This window comes from Mustelus asterias, chromosome 2, assembly GCF_964213995.1.
Source record: "Mustelus asterias chromosome 2, sMusAst1.hap1.1, whole genome shotgun sequence".
Lineage (NCBI taxonomy): Eukaryota > Metazoa > Chordata > Chondrichthyes > Carcharhiniformes > Triakidae > Mustelus > Mustelus asterias.
Window position 1 is genome coordinate 161,903,671 of NC_135802.1, and position 18,522 is coordinate 161,922,192.

At 44.7% G+C, this 18,522-nt stretch overlaps 1 protein-coding gene across 3 annotated transcripts in view; it reads right to left on the reverse strand.

Annotated features, from left to right (window-relative positions):
- The window catches only part of LOC144504205 (cadherin-6-like), a 172,725-nt gene extending 155,212 nt beyond the window's left edge, over nucleotides 1-17,513 (reverse strand). For 2 of the 3 annotated variants that reach the window (XM_078229318.1, XM_078229317.1), the window contains exon 1: nucleotides 17,283-17,400. In XM_078229318.1, coding sequence (XP_078085444.1) covers nucleotides 17,283-17,345 — 63 coding nt within the window. In that variant the 5' untranslated portion in view covers nucleotides 17,346-17,400. Of the gene's footprint in view, nucleotides 1-17,282 lie in introns of all 3 variants that reach the window. The other variant, XM_078229316.1, reaches the window with a different exon arrangement.
- Nucleotides 17,514-18,522: the final 1,009 nt, after the last annotated feature.

Below are 18,522 nucleotides of genomic sequence, written 5' to 3' on the forward strand. Positions count from 1 at the left end.
ACAGACAGTGACCCAAGCCAGGAATCGAACCCGGGTCCCCGGTGCTGTGAGGCAGCAGTGCTAACCACTGCGCTACCGTGCCACCCAGAAGCTCTCAGGTTCAGGGTAGTCTTTATACGGTAAAGTGCTGTAAACATTTTCTACAGATGGCAAGTAATGTGAAACAGGTAACAAACATACTCTTTTTCCTCTCAATTTGAAGGGCTTTTTGGTCTGATCAAAATTAAATGTTATATTCTTATGATGCAGTAAGTGTGTACATGTGATGTTTATACCATTATAATTTGAATCTTAATTATTAAGGCATCTTATAGCTCAGGACAATGGTGGCAAAAGAAAGCACTGATTTGGGAATATCACAGTTCTAATGAGTGTTTAAATATCGTAAAACCTGAAACATGGGACTAGATTATCCCAGCTCCTTGACACATTTGCACTGCCGGGGAGATTTCCCAGGAATAGGGAAAGAAGACGAATGGTTTCTCTCATCCATGGAGCTGGCAGCCAAATAGGGTGTCTGAGGCCCCAATTAGGGGAGTGCTGTCAGAACATTCCCACCAGTGGAATTGTCCCACTTCAACGCACCACCCTGCCACTGCGTGAGGAGACTGCCCACATCCTGTCCTGAAACTCCATCCCCCAGTGATGGGGCTGCATAATGAAAGGCCACAATTGCCACCATGTCTGATCCTGTGTTTGGGGTCTCCATCCTGGTGTTCCCTACTGACTTCAGGTAGAAGCCTTTATTTTCTGTGTTGGTCAACGTGGGGTGGGGGCACGACGTTGAGGTGCCTTCATGGCCTCTAGTCTGCCTCAGCAGCACCAACCTCTCCTGATGGGGCTGGGAAGCCAGGGCTCCCGGGCTGCGGAGCCTCAGATGAGGCTTGTGGCATTGGGAACCCGCCAGCCACCCTCACTAGGGGAGCAAGCGTGAAGGTACCTCCTGGAGCAGTACACCATCAGTCTGACTGCTAGCAAGTGCAGACTGGGGGGCTCACATTCAGTTCCACTGTTGGGGTCCTCAAGGGAAAATCTGGCGGATTTAAGAGAATCTGTGCATTTCCCAATTTCCCGTCATTTTCCATTATAAAAAGGTCTTCATAAATTTTGTAACAATCAATCACTTGTGACGGTTCAACTCAGAGCTCATGTTGTCAAGAATATTTGACACATATTAATGTCTCCATTAATATTCAGCATCTGAAAAGGTCACAATATTTATAGTCAAACATTACATGCAAGACATCCAGGCAAAAAAAGGGAGCAATTGTTCAACCCAAGACTTGCATATAACTCGCTGGTACCATGACTGAAGCATGCTAATTCTGCAAGGAGCAGAACTGGGATGGTAAAATGTACATGGTTTAAGATATTACCAGCAATTTACTCGCTCCAAGCATTGAGCCTATAGATCTAATGTCATTAAAATTCACTTAGAAATAGAGGCAAACAAAATTAGACCTTCCTCGTTCTTCGTAACACTTTATCAACAAAAGAAATCAAAAGATAGTTTGACTAAAAGCATTGCTCTGTCGATCTTCTCCTGCATGAAATCCTTTGTCACTGAAGTGCATTCGGCCTTGACTGCTGATGCAGCATCTCAGTTAATATGACTAAATATGACAGCAGATACAGTAAGCCTGACATTATTTGATAATAAATGTGGTTAGAGAGGAAAAGCACAGTGGTGTAGGCAATTAATGCCCTCAGTTTCTCTCAAAGAATGTCCAAGCAGTCAATACCCTTGAAAGCCCCCCGCCACCCCTCACCCCTGATTTTATGATTGTTGTTTGCAATTCCCCACCGATGTTACGCAATGCAATTTGCCAAATTGAATAAACTGGCAGATTTCTGTTTCCAATAAGTTAGAGGAGGCAATATTGTAGCAAGGCAGAAATGGACACCATGTCAAACACAACATTCGGGAACTTTTCCTCAGAATGGCACACATTTTGCTATTGTAATTTTGCTGAAAGTATTGGGCAAATTCAAATTCCTACTATATGCCCATCAGAATTAGGGTGGGGGAGTGGGTACAGCTCTGAGGAAATTTCCGACCAGCTGCTAATACGTCGCTGTTAAACACCAGGCGAGTCAGCACAAGAAGCCAATTCAAAAGTGGACAATACTTTGCGATAGATTTTCCTCTTCACTGCCTTTTGATTTTCCGGTGTTATAGATCGCCTGCACCTATCAAACCCTGCCAATTGTTTTGACTTTCTGAAAATCACCGTAATGGGAATTAGGTAGTTTTAGCTCTGGAATACCACACAGGCAGTGACAGCGAGACCATATCCCACTGTCTCCAGCATTTTGTGTTCTTTTGGGAATTCTTCCAATTCTGCTATCTGAAAGGGCGGAAGAAACAAATGCACCACCTGAAATGTGACGGGCAAGAAATATACACGGTATACTTCATTTTTAACTAACTCCCCATGATTCATATAAGAGCAGTGATGTTATAGAATGTAACGCACAATCCATTGTTCCTCAGTTGAAGCTTCACATTAAGGATTCTCAGACTAATTGCTATTAAGTAAACACTATATGAGTTGATACAAGTTTATTTAGGAGCGGCACGGTGGCACAGTGGTTAGCACTGTTGCCTCACAGTGCCAGGGATCTGGGTAGATTCCAACCTCAGGCCTCTATCTGTGTGGAATTTACACGTTTTCCCCGTGTCTGCATCGGTTTTTTCCCATTGTCCAAAGGTAGAGTCATAGAGTCAAAAAGGTTTACAACATGGAAACAGGCCCTTCAGCCCAACCTTGTCGATGTCGCCCTTCTTTTTTAAACCCCTAAGCTAGTCCCAATTGCCCGCATTTGGCCCATATCCCTCTATACCCATCTTACCCATGTAACTATCTAAATGCTTTTTAAAAGACAAAATTGTACCCGCCTCTACTACTACCTCTGGCAGCTTGTTCCAGACACTCACCACCCTCTGTGTGAAAAAAATGTCCCTCTGGACCTTTTTGTATCCTTTGGTGTGTAGGTTGAGTTCATTGGCCATGCTAAATTGTCCCTTAGTGTCAGGGGGACTCGCAGGGTAAATATGTAGGGTTAAGGGGATAGGACCTGGGTGGGATTGTTGTCGGTGAAGGGTCAATGGGCTCCTTCTGCACTGTTGGAATTACATAATTTTTCTATGATTCTAAGACTGATTAAGAGACTGCAGATATTCTGGCTACAGTTTGTTAAATTTCTGCCCAGTTGCTTTGTTACAGCTTTTGCTAAGTGTCCCATTGTAATTTGAGTTGCCACTTACATAAATGATGGTCAGAATCTGTGTTTGAGATTGATGTGAATTTGATGGCTGTAGACAGTTAAATATGTAGTAATGTACTGCTTGTGATACTTTCAACCCTTAACTGCTTTTAAACAGAGAAAATTTGTTTTTCCTTGATTTTAGTCCCATCATTGCATCTTCTTTCTTTGTACACATTTTTCCTAGTCTTTACTCTGTACAGAAGGATCCATTGTCTATGATGATTATCTCAGTCCCTGCAGTAAGTTACTGACCCACATGCTGAGCTACGTTTAGAGATCACCGTTGTGTATGAAACACCTCTTCAGATTCAAAACCAAGACATTGGGGGCTAACTTAATCATCACTTTTGCATTGTTTCATTTATAAGCTTGGATTTTTGTTTATGTTTGCACAGATATTGGAAACCTGGGCGGGATCTTGCGGTCCCTCTGCAGTGGGTTTTCGGCGGCAGAGGTGGTTGCCATTGGCTTCACATCTTCCAGTCCTACCGAAGTCTGTGCCGTTTTGTATGGCGCGCACGCCCCTTTGCTGGGGCCCCTGCCGCGGAGAGCTGTCTTTGGCAGGACTGGAAGATCCCGTCAGCAGGAAAGGCTGGACATTCCTGCCAAAGGTCAGGTAGAAAATCTTCAGCCGGCACGTTTGAAATGGGTGCCCTGGCATTGGCTCAGGTCAGAATGTGGTTTGCCGTGCCCTCTGGAGCCATCACTTTCATGGGTACTATTTTTCTAATCAAATTTTCTCATCCTATTTCCTAAAGCAGTGAAATATGGTGACAATAATTCAAGGGACATTTGCTGTCTCCCATGGGGCCATTCTTCAAGTGTTAAAAGGTGAATCTGATAGACTATGTAACCTTGGTCGGCATCATATAGAAGCCCATTTCCATTTTCACCCAGTGTCTACAAACATCCAACTTGTTGCAAAGGGAAATCACTAAATAGCAAGCAGAGGAAGCAACCCTGCCTAATCTCTCCTCTTCATAGCCCAGTGAGTCTAAAGGCAATTTTAACATGTTCTCATTAACATTAACATGTTCTCTACCATCCCAATGAAGATCAGCTATCTCAGCATTGCTCAGAAATAAAAACTTGGACCCTCGGTTTGCATGGTAGGCATTAACAAACAGAAACATTTTCAGTGGTTATGGGATCAAGCCTCACTCCAAACTGGCATGGTGGCACAGTGGTTAGCACTGCTGCCTCACAGCACCAGGGACCCAGGTGCGACTCCTGGCTTGGGTCACTGTCCGTGCGGAGTCTGCATGTTCTTTCTGTATCTATGTGGGTTTCCTCTGGGTGCTCCGGCTTCCTCCCACAGTGCAAAAGACATGCTAGTTAGGTGCATTAGCCATGCTAAATTCCCCCTCAGTGTACCCGAACAGGCAGCAGAGTATGGCGACTCGGGGAATTTCATAGTAACTTCATTGCAGTGTTAATATAAACCTACTTGTGACACAAATAAATAAATCTTCAGCACAGAAATTAAGGTTGCCACTCCAATGCTGTCCAGTGGGAGTGTTGAGCTATTAGAGGTGCCATATTTTCTATGACATGTTAAACTGAGGCCCCATCTACCTGCTTGGATGTAAGCAATCTCACTGCACTATTCTGAAGAACAGGGGAGATTTCCCTGCTTCCCAGGCCAATATTTATCCCTCAATTAACATTCAAAAACAGATTATCTAGTCATTGTCACATTGCTGTTTGTGGGAACTTGCTATGTGCAAATTGGCTGCTGCATTTCATTACTCGGTGACCACAATACAACAGTGACTATATTTCAAGAAGTACTTCATTGGCCATAAGGTGCTTTGAACTCCAGTGATTCTGCAAAGCGCTGCATGAATGCAAGTTAGTTTTTGCTTTCTTTTTCAATGATCTCAAACATGTTGCTCTATCTGTCATCAGGGATGGATGTTCCTTTGTGCTTCTGTTTTGTCACTTGTAACTACAATGGCAGTTATATCATTGTGTCAAGTTGCACAGGATTGGGGAAAATATGAAGTCAGTGATCACCAAAAGTCACTGACTGAAGAAGTGTCAGGAATGCTGCTAATGATGTCTTTCCACTCCACAAAACATTGTTGAAAACAGAGGAGAGGATTTTAAAATTTTTTTTATTCATTTGTGCGATATGGGCGTCGCTGGCTGGCCAGCATTTATTGCCCGAAGACAGCTAAGAGCCAACTACATTGCTGTGGCTCTGGAGTCACATGTAGGCCAGACCGGGTGAGGACGGCAGATTTCCTTCCCTAATGGACATTCGTGAACCAGATGGGTTTTTCCAACAATCGACAATGGTTTCACGGCCATCCACGTTCATCCAGGATGGCGGGACTGATGTATGAGGAGAGATTGACTAGGTTAGGATTGTTTTCGCTTATGTAGGGATGAGGAAACAAGGTTCAGATGGCTCGATTGAGGGTTACAAGTTAGCAAGGAATGAGCTGAAAAAGGGGCTTAGGAGAGCTAGGAGGGGACACGAGAAGTCCTTGGCGGGTCGGATCAAGGAAAACCCCAAGGCTTTTTACTCTTATGTGAGGAATAAAAGAATGACCAGGGTGAGGTTAGGGCCGGTCAAGGACAGTAGTGGGAACTTGTGTATGGAGTCAGTAGAGATAGGCGAGGTGATGAATGAATACTTTTCTTCAGTGTTCACCAAGGAGAGGGGCCATGTTTTTGAGGAAGAGAAGGTATTACAGGCTAATAGGCTGGAGGAAATAGATGTTCGGAGGGAGGATGTCCTGGCAGTTTTGAATAAACTGAAGGTCGATAAGTCCCCTGGGCCTGATGAAATGTATCCTAGGATTCTTTGGGAGGCGAGGGATGAGATTGCAGAGCCTTTGGCTTTGATCTTTGGGTCCTCGCTGTCCACGGGGATCGTGCCAGAGGACTGGAGAATGGCGAATGTTGTTCCTCTGTTTAAGAAAGGGAATAGAAATGACCCTGGTAATTACAGACCGGTTAGTCTTACTTCGGTGGTTGGTAAATTGATGGAAAAGGTCCTTAGAGATGGGATTTACGACCATGTAGAAAGATGCGGATTAATCCGGGATAGTCAGCACGGATTCGTGAAGGGCAAGTCGTGCCTCACAAATTTGATAGAATTTTTTGAGGAGGTAACTAAGTGTGTTGATGAAGGTAGGGCAGTTGATGTCATATACATGGATTTTAGTAAGGCGTTTGATAAGGTCCCCCATGGTCGGCTTATGATGAAAGTGAGGAGGTGTGGGATAGAGGGAAAGTTGGCCGATTGGATAGGTAACTGGCTGTCTGATCGAAGACAGAGGGTGGTGGTGGATGGAAAATTTTCGGATTGGAGGCAGGTTGCTAGCGGAGTGCCGCAGGGATCAGTGCTTGGTCCCCTGCTCTTTGTGATTTTTATTAATGACTTAGAGGAGGGGGCTGAAGGGTGGATCAGTAAATTTGCTGATGACACCAAGATTGGTGGAGTAGTGGATGAGGTGGAGGGCTGTTGTAGACTGCAAAGAGACATAGGTAGGATGCAAAGCTGGGCTGAAAAATGGCAAATGGAGTTTAACCCTGATAAATGTGAGGTGATTCATTTTGGTAGGACTAATTTAAATGTGGATTACAGGGTCAAAGGTAGGGTTCTGAAGACTGTGGAGGAACAGAGAGATCTTGGGGTCCATATCCACAGATCTCTAAAGGTTGCCACTCAAGTGGATAGAGCTGTGAAGAAGGCCTATAGTGTGTTAGCTTTTATTAACAGGGGGTTGGAGTTTAAGAGCCGTGGGGTTATGCTGCAACTGTACAGGACCTTGGTGAGACCACATTTGGAATATTGTGTGCAGTTCTGGTCACCTCACTATAAGAAGGATGTGGAAGCGCTGGAAAGAGTGCAGAGGAGATTTACCAGGATGCTGCCTGGTTTGGAGGGTAGGTCTTATGAGGAAAGGTTGAGGGAGCTAGGGCTGTTCTCTCTGGAGCGGAGGAGGCTGAGGGGAGACTTAATTGAGGTTTATAAAATGATGAAGGGGATAGATAGAGTGAACGTTCAAAGACTATTTCCTCGGGTGGATGGAGCTATTACAAGGGGGCATAACTATAGGGTTCGTGGTGGGAGATATAGGAGGGATATCAGAGGTAGGTTCTTTACGCAGAGAGTGGTTGGGGTGTGGAATGGACTGCCTGCAGTGATAGTGGAGTCAGACACTTTAGGAACATTTAAGCGGTTATTGGATAGGCACATGGAGCACACCAGGATGATAGGGAGTGGGATAGCTTGATCTTGGTTTCAGATAAAGCTCGGCACAACATCGTGGGCCGAAGGGTCTGTTCTGTGCTGTACTGTTCTATGTTCTAGTTTTGACGAATGAGGGGGCATCTCATAGAGACTTATAATATTGTAAAAGGACTGGATATGGGAGGATAGTCCTGATGGTGGGGGAGTCCAGAACCAAGGGTTACAGTCTGAGGATTCAGGGTAGACCATTTAGGATGGAGGTAAGGAGACATTTCTTCACCCAAAGAACAGTGAGCCTGTGGAATTCAATATCAGAGGAGGTAGTTGAAGCCAAAACATTGAATGTATTCAAGAGGCAGCTGGATTCAGCACTTGGGGTGAATGAGATCAAAGGTTATGGGAAGAAAGCAGGACTCAGCCATTGAGTTGGATGATCAGCCATGATTGTAATGAATGGCAGAGAGGCTCGAAGGGCCAAATGGCCTCCTCCGATCTTCCATGTTTCCATCAATGGATTTTTAATTCCAGATTTTTTTTATTGAATTGAAATTCCGTCATCTGCTGTGGCAGGATTCAAACCTGGGTCCCCAGAACATTAGCTGAGTTTCTGGATTAATAGTCTAGCGATAATACCACTGGGCCACCTCCAGGATGGCATGCACTGTCCCAAACCTTGGGCAAATCGAGCGATTAATTTTTCTCTTACTGAGGGAGGTAATTCTGATTTTGTGCAGTAGTTTAGAACAAGTGTTAGTGAGTCAGTGCTTCAGTCTGTATCTCTGCTCATTTCGATACGTATTGAATAGGTGAAACAGACGGCCTATTCACAACGATCCATTTCCACATGACTGACCCAAGTCAAAATTACCCCACTGGAGTTTTACAATTTTAAAACAAAATATCTTTCAAAGTTTCCTCCAGTCGGAAAAGTATTGCTGGGAAAGGATTTCTTCTGGAAGGTTTTCTAAGCAGGTCATTGCAACTCACTCCAGATGAAAACTGAGGTCTCATCATGTCTGAGCTCAATCAGTGTCGACAGAACAGTGTCAGCAATTTTCTTTTGAGCAGCGCTAATGCATTGTGATGCTGCTGAGTTTGACTGGGGAGATTTATTACTGAGGAATAAAGGGTAAAATCACTCACACGATGACCGCTTTTACTTTGAGGCGTCTCAGCAATTATTGCATTCGTATTTTCCAGTCCATTTTTTCAGAACTGACAGCCACATTCAGTGGCGTGACAGGGTGGATGCGGGGAAGGTGTCTGGGGAGCCTGGAGTTGAGAATATTGGGGGTTACAGTGTCAGAACAAGGGGTAGCCATTTAGGTGAAATTTCTGTGCTCAAAGGAATGGGAATATTTGGAATTCTCCTCCTAAGGTTTGTGGATCCTCATAGTTATTCCATGCATTGATAGATTTTACACCTCCAATAAAATTTAATAAGCGTGGGGATAGTGCAGAAAAGTGGGATTGAGATGGAATATCAGCAATTATATAAGTGAATGATCGAATCGAATTGAATGGCCAAATAGGCAACTCTCGCTCCTATTTCTAATATGATGAACAATAGTCCAGTAGAGTATGCATGTTAGGCTACACTGTTTAAAACAATGATATTCAACAGCAGCACATTATTGTAAATGTTTCCATTAATGAGGGTACACAATAGTAAGTTAAAAACATCAGCACTGCTCAACCCCAATGCAGCCTCTCCATTATTCTCCCTCGCCCCTGCATCATAAAGAAAGGTTCACGACTGGAGGGAAGGTGACACTCCACATTGTCAACAGGCTTTGTTCTTTTCAAATGTTAACACGATTCTCTGCAGCAATCACGGGCAACTCTCCCAAACACCCGCAATATCAGCCGTCATGCACAGATGCAGAAACGCCACAGAACTCCGCTGACTGTGAATCCAGACCTACTTAACATTCACCACAGGGATTCAACACTTCAAGAGTTCAACGACAGGCGGGAATCTCCACAAAATTAAAAGCCAGGGGTCTGTGTGGGACCGTGGAAAGCATTTGTAAATGTATTCGGAGTTGTGGAAAGATATGGGATAGCATGGTGAGAGTATGGAGTCATTAGGCTGTGAGCTTCAATCCGTCTACCATAGGACCATATAATAAGACTGCAGGTGATGCAAGGCACAGGGAGGGATCGCAACATCAGGTTCTCTGTATGAAGCTTGTGACAGTTGCTAAATTGCATCCTCAGTCCCTACTCGGTTGTGGCTCAGTGGGTAGCATTCTCATCTCTCAAGTTAGAAGGTTGTGGGTTCAAATCCCACCCCAGAGACCAAACTGCAAAAATGTAGGCAGCTAATTCCAGTGCGGTGCTGAGGAAATGATGTGGAGATGCCGGCGTTGGACTGTGGTGGGCACAGTAAGAAGTCTCACAACACTAGTTTAGAGTCCAACAGATTTATTTGGAATCATGAGTTTTCGGAACACTGCCCCGAAAGCTCGTGATTCCAAATAAACCTGCTGGACTTTAACCTGGTGTTGTGAGACTTCTTACTGTGCTGAGGATAAGCTGTGCTGTTAGGGGTATTCCCTTTCAGACGGGATATTAAAATCCGGCTCTATCTGGTCTCTCAAGCTGACGTAGTGCTTTGGCACATCCCGAGGTTGTGAAAGGTGCTATATAAATGCAAACTCTGTCTTTTCCCCGACCACTAAAGAATTGGTTGTCAGCCCAGCAGTGCTGCTGAGGTTTAGCAGGTGCTGGTGTGGGCACAAATAACAAATCTCTTTAAATGTTAGTGGTAGGTTTCTGCTCTGTATAATGTTTGGTGGCTGGGGAAGAAATGTAGCTCTATGAACAGAATCCAGTCAAATCCTCTGACAGCACATTGCAGATCCCAAGGCCTCACTTGTGAAATATCAGCACAACGCTATGACTGGCTTTCCTCTGTTATGAAGAAATGTCAAGACATCGCCATAGGCAAAAACCAATGCTTTGAGCTGGCGTTAATTTTAATTTTTAGATTGAACATAACCCAAATGCAAGATAAAACCTGAATTAAAATGCTTCGTGGCCATTTTGAAATCTAATGCTTTATGTTGTGGGCAAATACATTGGTGCCTGTTTCATGAGTGTCACAACCCTTGTGATCACAATCTTATACCAGATAATCTAAAGAAGGGATTTTCTGGCCCTTGCCACTGGTGGGATCTTCCAGTCCCGCTGAAGGTGACACCCGTAAGCGGCGGGTGCCCCATCGACAGGAGTGGGGGAACCATACAAAACGCCATAGACACCAGCAGGACTGGAAGATCCCAATGGTAGCCAATGGCAAGACACCTCCACCATTGCTGCTGCTGGAAAACCCACTGGAGAAGGATGGGGTAATGGTGGGGGGCAGTGGAGAAGGTGGGGTGAATGTTGGGAAATGGTGGGAGGGTAGGGTGGGGTGATGACAGGGGGTGGGGGAGGTTGGGAAGGGGTAATGGAAAATCTCACCCAAACCTTTCCATGAAAATTTCACTTTTTTTTTGTCATGCAGAACCTTTCTGAGTGGAAATGTCAAAATGCGTTCCTTTGACAACAGGCAGATGAGCAAAATGTGGTTCGTTTCGAAGTCAAGTTTGTTTTGGTAGTCTTGGATAAAAAACAGTTATAAGAAGATCCAGTTGTGAGGTGGTGCCATTAATTTAAATATCCCGATCTTTGAATTTGGCAAGTCCTCTAATATCAGCAAGTCACATTTGGAGTGAGTGGAAGCCGTTTTTTAAATGGTATGGAGTTTCCTAAGACCCCAAAATGGGAGGCAGAAAGAGGAAACCCACCTTGAGATGGGGAGAATGCGCAAACTCCACTCATCATGTGGAGATGCCGGCGTTGGACTAAGTTGGGTGCAGCAAGAAGTCTCACAACACTAGGTTAAAGTCCAACACGTTTATCTGGTGTCACGAGCTTTCGGAGTAGTGCTGCTTCTCACCTAATGAAGGAGCAGTGTTCTAAAAGCCCGGGACACCAAATAAACCAGTTGGACCTTAGCCTGGCATTGTGAGACTTCTTACTGAACACAAGCTCCACTCCGACAGTGACCCGAGGACGGAATTGAACCCAGGTCCCTGGTGCTGTGAGGCAGCTGTGCTAACCACTGTACCACCACATCATCCAGAACTTCCCCTCCTTCAGTCGCTCCAGTAATGAAACACTCCAGACTCAATCATCCCACCACTCCTGCTGGCCTTCCGTGTTCACAAACTTGCAACTTTTACCGCGATGTTGCCACATGTACCATTATTGCAAATTCCTCTTGTTTACCCTTCTATCATAGATTCCACCTTAACTTTGAATTTTTCAACGGTTAGCTTTGTGCAATTATTCCTTGATTCCCAAATGTGTTCTGAGGAAACTGCAGGATAGCTTCCATTTCCATTATTCAACACTTATTTTCTCTCCTCTCCAGTGCAGAGACAGTGGCATTTTCAACGTGAGACCAGAGGAGTGTGTAATGCATTGTGCACCTTGTCTACACACTTGCTGCTTGTGCTCATCTCAAACTCAGCACAGATACCATGAACTCCACGATACTGTGTACAGTTTTGGTCATCCAGTTATAGAAATACATTAAGACCATAAGACACAGGAGCAGAATTAGGCCACTCGGCCCATCGAGTCTGCTCCGCCATTCAATCTTGGCTGATATTTTTCTCATTCCCATTGTCCTGCCTTTTCTCCATAACCCCGGATCCTCTTATTAATCAAGAACCTATCTATCTCTGTCTTAAAGACACTCAATGACCCGGCCTCCACAGCCTTCTGCAGCAAAGAGTTCCATAGATTCACCACTCTCTGGCTGAAGAAATTCCTTCTCATCTCTGTTTTAAAGGATCGTCCCTTTAGCTTGAGGTTGTGCCCTCTGGTTCTAGTTTTTCCTACTAGTGGAAACATCCTTTCCACGTCCGTTCTATCCAGGCCTCGCAGTATCCTGTAAGTTTCAATAAGATCCCCTGGAAAGAGTGCAAAGAAGATTTACAAGGATGTTGCCAGGATTAGTGGGCCTGAGTTATAGGGAGCGGTTGGCCAGGCTAGGATTTTATTCCTTGGAACGTAGGAGATTGAGGGGTGACCTTATTCAGGTGTGTAAAATCAGGAGAGGCACAGATAGGATGAACGCACCGAGTCTTTTTCCCAGTGAAGGGTAATTGAAAACTAGAGGGCACAGGTTTAAGGTGAGACGGGAAAGATTTAAAAGGGACCTGAGGGGCAACTTCTTCATGCAGAGGGTGGGGCGTATATGGAATGAGCTTCCGGAGAAAGTGGTTGAGGCAGGTTTAATAGCAACATTTAAAAAGCTTTTGGATAAGTACATGGATGGGAAAGGATGAGAGAGGTATGGGGAAAATGTGGGCAATTGGGACCAGCTGGGAGGGCACCATGGTCAGCATGGACTGGTTGGGCTGAAGGGCCTGTCTCCGTGTTGTATTGTTCTGTGATTCTATGTAAAATCTAATGCTGTCACAATTCACTGGGAAAGATAAAGCATTTGAAAATACTGGGCTCCAAACAACAGCACATTTACAAAGCAGTGTAATTTCACCAGAGTCTATGGTACAATTTCAAGTTGCTTCGTCTGTAATGGTGAGATATGGATGTTGTAATTCCTTGCATTGATTTCAATGCTGCGCTTAATAGCATCTGCATTTATAGAGAAATGCAGAAACTGCTTTTAATCAATATCCCAAGTTACCCTTGAATCACCACTAAATGCATAACAACCCTACTAATTTTGAATACTTTGACATTTAAGCCATTCCCAGAGTGGCACCCACATACCTCTATAGAAACATAAAAGCTTTTTCCACATGGCTGCCAGGGGGCTATTAAATCATCCTTCACATTCAGAGCATCAAATAGAATTTCTAAATTATTTAGGGCGCTATTCATTTGTCTGATCATTAAATGTGTGACATAAATATTGGATCAAGAAGGTAACTGCACAACATTCTATTTATTTTCCTGGTAAGATCTATTCAAACTTGGCTTGCGCCTTCCCATTCTGAATTCTGTGATACCAATCTTCACTCGCCGTGTTGGAGTTTGACTGGGAGCTCACTGCATTCTGGAAGCACAATGCTCGGTAACAAGGCTGAGGAGATGCAAATTGAAACCTATGAATTCAGTCAGCCCTTGAAATGTGGGTCTTCTAAATCGGGAATAACGCTGGACTTGATTTGAACTCCCAAAGTGTCACTGAGGACCCAGAGTAAGACGCAATCTGGTTCTGGTATTTTCCACACATTTCCATCTCATGGGAGGAGTTTTGACTGAAATATTACACACTTCTCCTACTGAGCTTCAAATAGAAATGAAAATTGAGACCGATGTTGGCTTTTGGACACAGTCACAATGACCAGCACCATTTAAACCCTCCCCAAGAGCCCCCCCCTCCACCCACCCACAACCCAACCCATGCCCCCACCCCCCACCCCACCCCACCCCACCCCACCCTCCCCCCACCCCTCCTTCATGTGTCTGGGATGTTTCAGGTCGCGGACAGTTTAATGTCTGAGACTTAATTGTGTAACATGTAACATAACATATAGGGGCAGAAGTAGGCCATTCAGCCCATCGAGTCTGCTCCACCATTCAATGAGATCATGACTGATCTGATATGATAATCCTCAATTCCACTTTCCCGTCTTATCCCCATAACCCTCGATTCCCTAACTGATTAATTATCTGTCTACAGGAAAAAGGTGTTTAAGTATCTGGCTTAAGTCAAAGTTAGTAAAGACTTGATTAATGACATGAATTAAATATTGTTTGTTGATGCTGTTTCTTGCTTTGCAAAGATATTGCTGGCTTTCCCAATCAGGAAAATGGTTATCCATCTGGATTAGTACCACTGGTCAAACATCCGCTTGAAACAGGTGAAAAGCAGTAGTGGGAGGGCCGGGCGGGGGGCGGATGGGTGGTGGTGGTTGATGATGGCAGGGGCTGGGGAGATGGGGGCAGAGGGGAATGGTGGCAGTAGCGGGAGTAATTGAGCACGGCCAATCCACCTAACCCGCACATCTTTGGACTGTGGGAGGAAACTGGAGCGCCCAGAGGAAACCCACACAGACACTGGGAGAAGGTGCAAACTCCACCCGGACAGTGACCCAAGGCTGGAATTGAACCCGGGTCCCCAGCACTGTGAGAACAAAGAACCAAGAACAGTACAGCACAGGAACAGGCTCTTCGGCCCACCAAGTCTGTGCCGACACAGATGCCTCTCCAATCTAATATTTCCTTGCCTCAACATGATCCATATCCCTCTATTCCCTGCCTATTCATGTATCTGTCCAGATGCCTCTTGAATGTTGTTATGTAATCTGCTTCCACACCTCCTCCAGCAGCATGTTCCAGACATTCACAAACTTCTGTGTGAAAAACTTGCCTCTTACATCTCTTTTAAACTTTCCCCCTCTCACTTTCAACCTATGCCCCTGAGTAATTGACCCTTCGACCTTGGGGAAAGGACACTGACGATCCACTCTTTCCAAGCCTGTCATAATCTTGTAAACCTCTATCAGGTGTCCCCCACATCCTCTGACGCTCCAATGAAAATACCCCAAGTTTGTTCAACCTTCCTTCATAGTCCATATCTTCCAAACCAGACAACATCCTGGTAAATCTCTTCTGCACTCTTTCCAATACATCAACATCCTTCTGGTAGTGAGCCGACCAGAATTGTACACAATACTCCAAATGCGGCCTAACCAAAGTTTTATACAGCTGCAACATGACTTTCCAATTCCTATACTCAGCGCCCCAACTGATGAAGGCCAGCATGCCATACGCCTTCTTGACCACCTTCTTCACCTGAGTTGCCACCTTCAGGGAACTGTGGGTCTGCATGCCTAGATTCCCCTGTGTGCTAATATTTCTAAGGGCTCTACCATTTACTGTATGCTTTCCTTCTGCAATAGACCTTCCAAATCGCATCACCTCACATTTGTCAGGGTTAAATTCCATCTGCCATCTTTCGGCCCAGGTCTCCAGCCGATTTATATCCTGCTGCATCCTCTGACAATCTTCCTCACTATCCGCTATTCTCACAATTTTTGTATTATCTGCAAATTTACTAATCAGACCACCTACATTTTCCTCCAAATCATTTATAACTTATGAATAACAGAGGTCCAGCATTGGTCCTTGTGGAACACCGCTTGTCACAGACCTCCAGTTAGAAAAGCACCCTTCCACTGCTAATCTGTGCTTTCTATGCCCAAGCCAGTTTTGTATCCATCTTACCAGCTCACCTCAGATCCCATATGACTTCACCTTCTGTATCAGCCTCCCATGAGGAATCTTATCGAAAGCTTTACTAAAGTCCATGTATACAACATCCACTGCCCTGCCCTGGTCAATTTTTTTTGTTACTTCCTAAAAGAACTCAATCAAGTTTGTGAGACACGACCTCCCTTTCACAAAGTCATGCTGCCTATCGCTAATAAGCCTATTCTCTTCCAGATGTGAGTACATCCTGTCCCTAAGAATCTTCTCCAACAATTTCCCCACCCCTGCTGTAAGGCTCACAGGCCTGTGATTTTCCGGATTGTCCCTTCTGCCCTTCTTAAGCAGAGGAACAAGAGGCAGCAGCAGTGCTAACTACTGTGCCACCGTGCTTCCTTGGAGTCAATGGAGGTATTTGAGCAGAGGGGTGATTGATATTTGAAGCAGGTTAAGAGACCAGTAGCAAAGTTTTGGATGGTTTCAAATTTGCAGAAAACAGAATGTGGGAACAAGCCGAAGTATTATCTTACGTGTTGAATTCCAGGACTTTTTAAACAAATGTTTAAACAAATGTTTTGGGGGGAAACTTCCAGCAATTTCATCTATTGTTTGAAGAAAACTTGCAAAAGAGTCACATTGGAACAGTGCAGGAGGAACTTGCACATCTGTGAGACCATTCAGTGTCGGGGAAATCAGGACAAAGCAGCTGGATTGCAGAATAAGTGGCAGTGCTAACCAACCGACTGTAATTTTCATTGGGTTAAAACAATTCACAGGTTGATGCAAGATTTGTGTTTGCAAATTGCCACGGTGACCGGAGATGATCGAAGTAGGCAACCGCTGATTAAAATATAAATCGAAATTCTACTGAAGGTGTTAAAAGGGGGGAAGGCTGGTGACCTCGATTATGTTGGAGATGTGTGTTCCTTGGCACCGCATTATTTATCAAGTCATTTTCTGTCGCAGATCTAAAGAGTTAGATTGGATCGTCACCAAATTTGATGGATAGGGTTCTGGACTGTACATTTATACTACATTTTGCTGCATTGAAGTTGTTACGTTGAAGATGGAAGGAATTACTGGTGGTGATTTTTTTTATTTGCTCATGGGATGTGGGCGTCGCCAGTCGGCCAACATTTATTGCCCATCCCCAGAATCAACCACATTGTTGTGGCTCTGGAGTCACATTTAGACCAGATAGGAATGATAGATTTCCTTCTCTAAAGGACATTAGTGAACCAGATGGGTTTTTATGACAATCAACAATGGTTTCATGTTCTCGGTAGACTTTTAATTCCAATTTTTTATTGAATTCAAATTTCACCATCTACCGTGGTGGGATTTGAACCCGGGTCCCCAGAGCCGCTGGGCCTATGGATTACTAGTCCAGTGACAACATCACAGCCGCTGGCAAAAGGTTTTTTTTAGGATTTTAGAGTGGATCCAACCAGTGCAAAGTAAGAGGTATTTATATCCACGTTAAAATAACAGACAGTGCATGTCCACAGGAACACAATGAAGCATTCGTTTGCAGCTAACAATAAGAGGAATATCTCTCGGCTCTTACCTTCCCCACATACTGTGGTTCTGACCCTGTGTACTCCTCCAGCAGAAAGAACTGATTCCACATCCAGCCCCGTTTGGAGCGGTGTAACACTGAGAGCTTGCCACCCACAAGCTTCACTGGCACCCCGGCCTGTTGCTCTTCAGCAGTCCTGGCAGACAGGGGGGACATCAGCCTGGGCTCCGGCAGGCAGACCCACAGCAACAGCAGCACACACCCATTCCATATCGCCATTCTTATTCCGAGGAGAACTGCAGAGTCGAACTGGGTATTTTGTCGGCTGTGCTCCAATTATCCGTCAGTGTCTCTCTGACTAACCTTTTTGCTCCATTTGTAAACTACGAGGTCTTCTATCAATCTTCAAGCTGGTTTATTTTTTAGTTTCTGGGGATTTCTACAGAGAGAGAGTGAGAGAAAGTAAACAGAATGCTTCAAAATGGGACTACGTTCTTTAATTTAAACAGCAGATATATAAAATGCAGCTCATGCTGACGATATTTAATTCAAATTGCTAATATGATTTCACTGAGAACATTGCACAACTGGACTGGGACTCTGGTATGTGTCCATCACAGCAGACCCCCTCCTACTTAAACAAATACAGAAAACATGCTCCACTGCCCAAGATCACATTGTGGAGCTGAAATTTATAATCACTCTTCAATGCATCCTATAGCAGTGAGGGTGAAAATCCAGGTCCCGGAATGACTAATCCCCAGGTTAGGGTCAACCAGTACCAACTCTGAAATAATGCCAGCCTGGGGAATGTCTGGGGGAAGCAGTTCATTTGGTACGCAATTGTAAAACAAAAAGGGCCAATTGATATGGAGTTTGATCAATGATGGAACACAGAAGATCAAGGAGTGATTTCATCCAAGTTCTCCAGAACGTTGTGATAGGCTGGATTGCAAGGAGCCATTGTCACTGATTGGGAAGCCAAGGGCTTTAGGGGGTACAGTCAAGTAATTAGAGCCAGACCTTTTAACAGGTGAAATTAGGAAACACTTCTTCATGAAAATCATAGAAATCATAGAAATCATAGAAACCCTACAGTGCAGAAGGAGGCCATTCGGCCCATCGAGTCTGCACCGACCACAATCCCACCCAGGCCCAACCCCACATATTTACCCACTAATCCCTCTAACCTACGCATCTCAGGACTCTAAGGGGCAATTTTTAACCTGGCCAATCAACCTAACCCGCACATCTTTGGACTGTGGGAGGAAACCGGAGCACCCGGAGG